Source organism: Coenobita brevimanus, chromosome 109 (assembly GCF_032717465.1).
Source record: "Coenobita brevimanus isolate Jiangsu-jjx chromosome 109, ASM3271746v2, whole genome shotgun sequence".
Taxonomy (NCBI): Eukaryota; Metazoa; Arthropoda; class Malacostraca; order Decapoda; family Coenobitidae; genus Coenobita; species Coenobita brevimanus.
In genome coordinates, this window is record NC_137062.1 from 36594445 (window position 1) to 36605249 (window position 10805).

The 10805-nt window shown below is 44.1% G+C and overlaps 1 protein-coding gene across 1 annotated transcript in view; it reads left to right on the top strand.

The window, feature by feature from the left end:
- Positions 1–8086, top strand: part of Clic (chloride intracellular channel protein 5) — a 31450-nt gene extending 23364 nt beyond the window's left edge. Inside the window, exons 2-6 of the mRNA XM_080285976.1 lie at positions 586–728; positions 1731–1893; positions 2825–2999; positions 3295–3434; positions 4939–8086. Coding sequence (XP_080142102.1) covers positions 586–728; positions 1731–1893; positions 2825–2999; positions 3295–3434; positions 4939–5016 — 699 coding nt within the window. The 3' untranslated portion in view covers positions 5017–8086. The remainder of the gene's footprint in view (positions 1–585; positions 729–1730; positions 1894–2824; positions 3000–3294; positions 3435–4938) is intronic.
- The last annotated feature ends 2719 nt before the right edge of the window (positions 8087–10805 follow it).

The window sequence follows — 10805 nt, forward strand, 5'->3', positions numbered from 1 at the left end:
AAATACATACTGTAGGCCATTTACAGAAAGAAAGAGAGAGAGAGAGTGTGTGTGTGTGTCTGTGTGTGTGTGTGTGTGTGTCTGTAATATTCATAGAAATCTGTCAGTCTGTCTGTCTATCTCTATCTATCTGTATCTATCTATTGCCAAACACCTTAATCGTGTAAGGGGTGGCCAAAGAAAAATCACCTCCATGTCACCCTGTTCTTTGCCATTTGTCTGCCTTCGATCCATGTCAAGTTAGGGCCAGAAGCCTTTTTTTAATCGTATTTATTTTTACCACATGAGTTTTCAGTAGTATTCTCGTTCCCTATGTGGTTTTAACAGGGCGTATTGTCCCCAGTCGTCAACGATTGATGGGCGACGCAAAGGAATATTTCATGGGTCTGTACCTCTACCTATCTATCCATCGATTCATATTCCTGTTTTCTATGTGGTTTTAACAGGGTGTATTGTCCCCAGGCGTCAACGATTGATGTTCTGTTCTGCCAGGAGTACTTTATAGATCTGTACCTATCTATCTCTCTATCTATCCATTCATATTCTTGTTCCCTATGTGGTTTTAACAGTGCGTATTGTCCCCAGGCGTCAACGATTGATGGGCGACGCAAGGGAGCCTGTCTGTTCTGCCAGGAGTACTTCATGGATCTGTACCTTCTGGCCGAACTGAAGACCATCTCACTGAAGGTCACAACGGTAGACATGCTGAAGCCCCCACCAGACTTCAGGTAATTGGTCTGTTTGTAGCTTGTATTCTTGTGAGTAAGGAAGCTCTCTAACACCACTTCCTTTGCTGTTTATTTTTGTATTTGGCTGATTAATATCCATCTTGAAACCCCCACCAGAATTCGAGTAATTTGTGTGGCTTGTATGCATGTAGGGTAAGAAAGTGCCCTAACACCCCATCCCTATCTGTTTGTTTCTGTATATGGTCTATTAATATCCTTTTTATACGCTATTTTTGCAGAGTTTGGTGATGCTGGAAGGATTTATGTAACACAGATGACGATAAGGTGTAATAAACAAAATAAATCACTAAGGAAAAGGTGTTAGGGAGCTTCACTGGCCAACGAAAATACAGGGCTGTGTGTGTTTGTCTATCTGTGTTTCTTATGATTTCAAAATGGAGAGTGAGAGATTGGCTATGTTTTGTTTCTCTCGTACAGCATAAATTTTTCAGGAAGGGACACTTTTGCCATCTTCCAGCTTTGTGGTCTTTATTTTTTGTCTTTAAAATATTGACATACATATTTGCGATGAATTTTCTATGGAAGCATTTATGAGAAGGGTTTGGCATCCATTTCTGAACTTAATATTTGTGAGATTGACTTTCCTTGGTTGGTGTTTGTGAAATGCATCAATGTGGGGAAGACGGAGAGTGAGAGACTAACTAGGAGAGTGTATGTGAGTGAGGTGGAGGGGGGAGACTGAGGATAAGATGGAGGGATGGACTAGAGAGGTATATGAGAGAGGGGGGTATAAGTTGGGGGGCGGGCAGCAAAATGGCTGGGGACATGAAGTGCATATATGTGGAAAGGTGTTGCATGTGAGGTAGAGTCAGGATTCCGGGGACTTGAATGATGAGTGAATGAGTACTTCTTTTTTTGTGCTTTCTGAACGCCACCTTACCTCATCTGTGGGTAGGGAATGAGACAGAATGATGATAACAACAATGATGATGATGACAGTGGTATACTTTTGGTTTCTGATATATTTCTTTTCATCCACAGGTCCAATTTTGAGGCCACCCCACCCCCCATCCTGATAGACAACGGACTGGCAGTTTTGGAGAATGACAAAATTGAGCGCCACATCATGAAGAACATCCCAGGTGGACATAACCTCTTTGTGCAAGACAAGGACGTGGCCCAGCGCACAGAGAATGTTTACAGTGTGAGTTGGGGGAGGGCAGATTGATGGTGGAGGGCGGGGTGATGTGGAGGCAGTTTGTTTGTGGCCACCCCCTATGGGATTGAGACATCTGGCTATAGATAGGTAGATAGTGTGTATGTGGGGTTAGTATTAAGAATAGTGTGGTGACTTACTAGGGGATGAGATGGGGGGAATGCACTTTGATGTGGAGGCAGTTTGTTGCCACCCCCTCTGGGAGTGTGGCATCTGGCAGGGAACCTTTTTGCATCATGTGTGTGAATTGTTATGCTGTGTTGAAGTGAAGCATGGGAAGTAAGCAAGGAAAAGGAGAGTGCGTTAGAAAAGTGTGGAAGAAGTCGTGCAGTATATTGGTGAGGGAGAAGGAAGAGGGGTGTTTGGGGGAGTGAGGGAGGTTTACAAGAAAAAACGATACTCTATGGCAGTACTTGTTTTCAAGATTAATAACCCAGTAATAATAAGACCAGGGAACTGACAGGGGATCAACCTGGGTGTAAGAATTTTGTACAGGGTGATGGGATATATGACAAGTGTTTTGTGTCCACGAGTTTTTTGTTGGCGATATGATGGTTGTTGGATTGACCGTGATAGATAATATGAGATGTCTAAGTGTGGATGTTTGTGCCTTGTTAAGTGGAGTCAGGATTGTGGGGGTTTGAATGGTGGGTGAATGAATGTTTATCGTATAGCACTGCATCATTTATAAAGACTCCAGTGTGCTTGCATGCATTGGCCTTGGTCACCTAATGACGGCTCTCCACATTACTTGGTTTCTGGCATCCATTAAATTGTGTGTGCTGTAGCAGTTTGTCCTTTTGTCATGTTTGTTCCTTTTCCATGCTCTTTAAACACCACCCCACCCCACCTGCAAGTGATGATGATGATGATGATTGATGATGGTTGCCAACTAACACATTCTTTTACCCATCTACAGAAGTTCAAGCTGATGCTGCTGAAGAGAGATGACGCCTCCCGTGGGGTCCTCCTCAACTACCTTCGCAAAATTGACGACCACCTTGCTTCCCGCGGCACAAGATTCCTCACGGGAGATACCATGTGCTGCTTTGACTGTGAACTCATGCCCAAACTGCAGCACATTAGAGTTGCAGGTGTGTTGCATTCACCTTTATGCAAGTTGCAGGCTTGCTGTTAAAGTACTCTTAATCTATTTTTTGGTGCCAGTTTTAACATGGCCTGCCCTTGCCTTCCATCCCTTCCCTTCCATTCCATTCCCTTTCCTTTCGTTTCCTTTCCTTTCCTTCCCTTCCCTTCCCTTCCCTTCCTTTCTTTTTTTCTCCATCCCAACTGAAACTTTGCATCCCATGGCACAAGGCTACTTTGACCGCAAACTCATACTTTACTGACATACTGTTTTCCATACTAACCAGATATGTGTTCTTTCAGGTAAATACTTTGTGGACTTTGAGATCCCTGAGGAACTGAGTGCGTTATGGCGCTACATGCACAACATGTACCAGCTGGATGCCTTCACACAGTCCTGCCCAGCTGACCAGGACATTATCAACCACTACAAGCAACAGCAGGTATATTTGTGTGTGTGTGTGTGTGTGTGTGTGTGTGTGTGTGTGTGTGTGTGTGTGTGTGGATATTATATACACAGTTAGTCAAAAAATTATTGCACAGGAGGGGTAGATTGAGATGGTTTGGACATGTGGAGAGAATGGAGAATGTGAAACTGACTAAGAGAGTGTATTTGAGTGAGATGGAGGTGAAAGGGGGGAAGGAGGAGACTAAGAAGGAGATGGAGGTATTGGATGGAGAGGTATATGAAAGAGTGGAGTGTACAGTAGGTTGGAGATAAGGCAGCGTGATGGTAGGGTACAGTGTGATATGAAGGTGATTTGCATCTGGCCACACTTTTTGGATCAAGTGTCTGGTTATTGATAATTATTTCCTTTTATTATTATTAGTAGTAGTAGTAGTAGTATTTTTGGTTGGTGGGGGCACATATCATTCACTCACTTGATGTATTGCTGCTCTCTGGTGCATGCTTTTTCCTTTCTTCCTTCCTTCTTTCCATCCTTCTCTTGCATCTTTCTTTCCTTCATTCTTTCCTCTTCCTTCTGTCTACAGGTGACTTTACACTGAGTGATAACTGAGTGATAAGCCAAATGGTTTCCTGTACACCAGGAAGCCATTTACTATGCTGGGTAGTAACCATGTATCCAAATTATGGTGCCTGATGGATTGAGCCTGGGTAGGTTTATATCCAAGGGGTGGTTGGGGTTTATTGTTCATGTAATGCCACTCAGGGATGAGTGAGGCTGGTCACTGTCATCTTAAATGTCAGGACCAACTTGCCTAGCCCTGGGCTCCTATGCTTCTCATGGGGCAACACTGGATTAGATAATGATGACGATGACAACTAATTTTTAGTCTTCCTGCTGGCAGACAGATTTTATTCTGTAGAGGAAGAGGAGATTTGCAGGCTCAAACTTACAGAAATGGCAACGATTAGGTGGATGTGCAATCCATCCCTTAGTGCGAGGCCTGGGGGGGCTAGGTTTATGATGGAAGAGTTGAGGGGTAGGATGGGACTGGAGTGTATTGGTGTTATGATGAGGTTGGGTAGATTGAGGTGGTTTGGGCATGTGGAGAGGAAGGGGGATGATAATTGGGTGCAGAAAATGAGAAGTGCTAATGTTAGGGGTAGGGTTGCGAGAGGCAGACCAAAAAGACCTGGAACAAGGTCATTGAGTGTTACCTCAGGGTTTAGGGACTGAATAGGGAAGCTGCCAGAGGTTGAGCAGCATGGAGAGCCGCCGTTAGGTGACTGAGACCGATGCATGCAAGCATGTTGGAGCCTTCAAAAATGAACGAAACGAATGAACGATTATTTTTATTATTATTTTATTATTTTTCTCCCCATATATTTGTTGGAAATCGGGTGACGACAGTGATGACGATGAAATTGCTAATGAAAAATAAAGTTAGGATGTTGATAATTATGATAATGATGAATTTGCCAGTGAGAAGTGGTGAATTTGCCAGTGAGAAATGGAGTAACAGTGTTGTTCTTGATTTCAGGGCACGAGGATGAAGAAACACGAGGAACTGGAGACCCCCACCTTCACCACATCCATACCCGCCTCCATCCACCCATGAACCTCCTCCGTGCCACCCAGATCCACTGATGCACCCTGAAAATACACACTTGGACACCCATGCACACATACCATTACACACTTACACATTGATGCTCACTTACCATTACAGACACACTTATACACAAGCTAGATTCTCTCTTGTACCTTTCCTCTCTAATTTCTACTTACACACACATACACACTTAACCATTGCACACTTTCACACTTATACACAACCTAGATTACCTCTCTTTTCCCTTCTACACCTTCCAATATCTCTAATTTCCTCTCGACACACTTACACATCCTTCGTACACCTCACCTCCCAAAAATGACACTTAAAACACAGAATTCTACACTTAACTCCACTTATTTTTTCACAATCTTTACTATCTTATCTACTCCTAGTTTCTTCATCAATTTTCACACCTTTCACACAAATGGCACATATTTCACACATGCTAAGTTTCCATGCACACGTTCTTGGCAAACTTGACACCTTCCTGTTTACATCCTACACATGCTTGGTTTATACATCTTTGGCACACACACACACACACACACACACACACACACACACACAACCTCCCATTATAATAAGCATATGGGAATTTCTAGTTGATATATAACATAGCTTTTTGTATTGAACATTTTAACAGACTTTAGCTGGTTGGTTTCCATCTGACGTGGATTGGTTAGAAGGTACGGATGAGTCTCCTTGGTTACTAGTGAAATTTGACCCTCCAAGCTGACCACACCTGCCTACCAACGATGTCAGATGAAAAGCAACGAGCATTGTGTATTTTTCTTTTTTTCTACTCTTGATCATTTGCAGTTGTGTCATTCCTCTTCATCATTGCTAAGTAGTTAAGTAGATTTAGCTGGTTTGTTAGTTTTGAGACCCGGGCCACTCCAGTTTGAATGCTGAGGTGTGGTTGTGTGAATTTTGATGCGGTAGGAATGAGTCTCCTTGGTTACTAGTCAAAATCGGTAGTCAGTGCTTGGCCATCAACTGAGCTGAGAAGTTTGAGGTCTTCCATAGGTGAGAATAGGCAGGCTCTTGGATATTTCTCTCTCTGTCTCTCTCTTTCTCAGTTAAGTCTAGTACCATTTTACAAAATATATAACCATGTATAACTTTCATTCATATCCATCACTGCAGAAGAATAAGTTGGTTTGCTTTACCTTGAGAGATCAGAGAGTTAATTTGACTCGTAACCAAGGAGATTTTGGTTCCCGCAACCATGTCACGGTATGGAATTTGCGACCCAGTTCCCTTACATGAAGACAGGCCAGCTTTTCATTGCAGTTTGCATTTTCAGCAGTTAGATCATGTGCCTTTTTTGTCTCTTGTTTCCCCTTTTTTGTACTTCTGATCATTGCGTAGCCTCGTATTGCCTCTCTGGCTCCTGTACACCATCCCCTCATCGATTAAGGCAGCTCCCTAACACCTTTTCCTTGGAGATTTATTTTGTACCTTTCTGTCCTCCTCTGTGTCATGTAAATCCTTCTGCCTGACTTTACATACATAATGTACAAAAGGATATTAGCTTCCCATATCTAAAAATAAATCACTGAGGAAAAGGAGTTAGGGAGCTTCCTTAACCAATGAGAATACAGGCCCTTTGCTGGAAAACCCCACTAGAGTTGTTCCAGGCATGAGAGGGGGGTCCATTTCTCATATATGATAAATCTTCACATTTGTTCATCGTTTATTGAATTATCATCAGTCCGTTTGTTTTCATTTGGTGGAACTGGACCGCTGGGGTTTAATACCAAGCCATCGTATCATAGAGGCTCCGATATGCCGGGTTTGGTCATCTAAAGGCAACTCTCCATGCTGCTTGATCTCTGGCAGCCTTCCTATTCAGTCCAGTGTCCCTGAGGTTGTGTGAATGCCAGTGTGTCTTCTGTTATGAGGTAGGGGAGAGTCTCCTTGGTTACTAATCAAATCCACCAAAATGAGCCAGAAAGAGGTTGCAGAATTTTACCAAGTGGAAACATGCGGACTATAGATCGTTGGAGTTCTGATCATTTGTGTATAATGTTCGTTTTTGTTTTTTTTTCAATAGGCTAGGACATACATCATTTATTTCTTCTTTACTATCGATATATTTGGAGGCCCGTGAGATTTTTGAGAAAGTTCAGGAGATTATTCCAATGATGATTTTGAGGATTCCGGGAGCTGGAATAGTGAGGGAATGAGGGTGTGGCCCATATAGTTGGTCTTTGGTCAGTTTTTTTTCTCTCTCTCCCTTTGGACCCTACCTCACCCCAATCCTAGAGTGGGAAAAGTGGTATGGATGATGAGATGATGATGATGATGACGATGATGAAGACAATAGAATGCTGCTTGATCTCTAGCAGCCTCTCAGTTCAGTCCCATATCCCTGAGGTCACACTGCCCAACCTCATCCCAGATTTAACCAGTATGAGAAAAGGAGAACATAGATGCAGGCTCTCCCCCACCCACCACACCCTGCAGTAATTTGGCAGGAAAAATAATAAGACCATGATACACTAATTGTAAAAGGCATCCATGGAAATCTCTTTGGAAAGACAGAAAAAGAAATGCTGTGCCCTGTGAAATCCAGTCTCTAGTTCTGAAAATAAATGGACATATATAACCATAGAATATTATCAGAATTATGCAGTCACCTCACTGTTGGTAGGGTAGATGTTTGTATTGTTTGTTCATTTGTATTGCTGTAACAGGTCACCTAATGGCGGCTCTCCACGCTGCTCAGTCTCTAGCAGCCTCCCTGTTCAGTCTCAAAATACTTATGTAGCTGAGTCTTCAAGATATCTATAGTTGTAATTCCACAGTGGCTGAGAATTGATTTGTTTTTTATATAGTGTTTTTGTACTCGAAATTTAGGCCGAGGGAAACCTGCTGAAGTTTCTCCAGCTTCTTGCTGGCCTCCTGTACAGTGTATGGAATTGAGTTGATGTCATGTGCAACCTGTATCAATAGCACATAATGATAAAACCTTCATTTGCCATTCTGTGAAAATATTGATCTTTTGCAATAGAACTTGTGGATCATGTATAATATTTTCTTTTTCTTTTGCAATAAATCAGAACATGTATATGGATACTATTTTTGTCTCATTTTTACTATGGATTATTTGTAAGAGTATCTTCTGTGGTAGGTGGGGGCACTCACCGTCCACTCACTTGATGTAGTGCTGCTCTCGGGTGTCTACCTTTTCCTCTCCTCCATTCTTCTTTCCTTCCATCCTCTTCTGTCTTTCTTTCCTTCATTATTTCCTCATCTTTCTGCCTGTGGGTGACTTTACACTTCCTCTTCTGTCTTCCTTTCCTTCATTCTTTCCTCTTCCTTCTGCCTGTGGATGACTTTACACTGAGTGACAAGCCAAATGGTTTCCTGTACACCAGGAAACCATTTACAAGGCTGGGTGGTAACCATATAACCAAATTTTGGCCCCTGATGGTTTAATGGGTAATTACGGCACTCCAATTGGATTGAGCCTGTTAAGGTTTATATCCAAGGTGTGGTTGGGGTTTATTGCTCACATAATGCCACTCAGGGATAAGTGAGACTGATCACTCATCGTAAATGTCAGGACCAACTTGCCTGACCCCAGACTCCTACACTCCTAATGGGGCAACATAGGACTGGATGATGAATGAATAAAAATGAATGTAACCCTTGAATCTAGAGAGGGATCCCTTCATGTGGTGACACTGATATAACTGGATGGGTCTAGTGCCTTGTTATACAAACATTCCTCATCTCCCACCCTATCCCAGTAAAGGAGGATGGTGAACTGCAGATGGGTAGTGTCAGCCTGCAGTCCACTGAGGTTGTGTTCAGATTAACCATGGGTTGCAGTTCATATTGTTTATAAAGACTCCAACATGTTTGCATGCGGTGGTCTTGGTCAGCTAATGATGGCTCTCCACGCAGCATGATCTCTGAAACCCTTCCCATTCAGTCTGTTATCCTTGAGGTCACACTCAGTGACCTCATCCTAGGTATTTTTCGGTGTGCCTCTCACAATCCTGCTCCTGATGTTGACACTTGTGCAGCCAGTTATCATCCTTCATCTTCTCTACATGCCCGTACCATCTGAATCTACCCCTCATCTCAGCACCAAAGTACCCCTTACACAAAGTAGTCTGTCACTTACCTGTCTTTGCCCATAAGTTACTAAACAGGTGGCCTCCCTGGACACACAGAGGGACAGTTTATATGTAGAAGTCAGCCTCTGCCTCAGTTTATCATAGCAAATCACCTGTTTAAGATTATAGGTCCAACAGCCCCCACTAGTTCGCTCCCCCTCCACCAACTTGCTTATTTCCATCACCTTCCTCCCTTCACCCTCCTTCTTCCACCTTCCCTCCTTTCCTCCACCCCCCTATCTCTCCTTAATTCCTTTCCTTTGCCCTCCTTGTCTTTTCATCTCATCATTCTTCCATCAGACCCTTGGCCCCCCCACAGCAGAAGCAAAAAGATAATCATGACTTCAGTATCATGGCAGTCCCAAGAAGAGGCTGAAAAAGAACGCCATTTGCATTCAGGGCATTTATTCAGATAAAGGCAAAGTACTGCTAACAAAGGCTGCTTTATTTCAAGGTTCACTTTGCCCCTTCCTGCACACTTGCCATCTCATTCTCTGGCTTTTAATCTTCTTTCCGCTTAAGGTGGCTCTACATGACAAGCCTGATGGTTTCCTGTGGCACACCAGACCATTTAACCATATAACAGAATTATGTGGTGAACTGCACACCACCATGGTATCCCTGTTAATTGGGAGGAAGGGGGTAGAGAGGAGGGAGGTGGTTGAGGAGGGAGGAGGAAAGGAGGATTGCGAGGGAGGATTCAGATTCAGGTTGGTGTATTGAGATAAACCTACACATGTATACATACTTATTGTTTTATATAATTACACATGCATGAAGACGCATATTATACCAAAAGAAGGAGGAGGGGAGGATGGAGGAAGAAGGAAGGGGGGATGGGGGAAGAAGGAAGGGGGGATGGTGGATGGAGGAAGTAGGAAGGGGGGATGGTGGATGGAGAAAGTAGGAAGGGGGGATGGTGGATGGAGGAAGTAGGAAGGGGGATGGTGGATGGAGGAAGTAGGAAGGGGGGATGGGGGATGGAGGAAGTAGGAAGGGGGGATGGGGGATGGAGGAAGTAGGAAGGGGGGATGGTGGATGGAGGAAGTAGGAAGGGGGGATGGGGGATGGAGGAAGTAGGAAGGGGGGATGGTGGATGGAGGAAGTAGGAAGGGGGGATGGTGGATGGAGGAAGTAGGAAGGGGGATAGGGGATGGAGGAAGTAGGAAGGGGGGATGGGGGATGGAGGAAGAAGGAAGGGGGATGGAAGAAGGAGAAAAGGAGGATGGAAGAAGGGAGATGGAGGAAGAAGGTAGGGGGGATGGAGGAAGGAGGAAAAGAGGAAGAAGGGGGTGGAGGAAGGAGGAAAAGAGAAAGAAGGGGGGGTGGAGGATGGAGGAAGGAGGAAGGAGGGACGGGGCATGGAGGAAGGTGGATGGAGGAAAGAGGAAAGGTGGAAGGGAGGAAGGAGTAAGGGAGGAAGCGTAGGCCTACTTCTTTTAGGGAGGAGGAAGAGGTGGAGGGAAGAATATGAGATGGAGAGATAAGGAGAGGAAAGGAGGGAATGGAAAGAGAGAGAGGGTGAAAGGAGGGAGGGGGAGAGGGAGGAAACAAGTGGAGAGAAGTAATTTGTGGGGAGGGGGGGACGGTGGAGGAGTTCGCCATCTTTCGGACCTTGCCAGTTTGGTTTGAGTAGTGATGGAGGGAGGCTGCTCACGACTT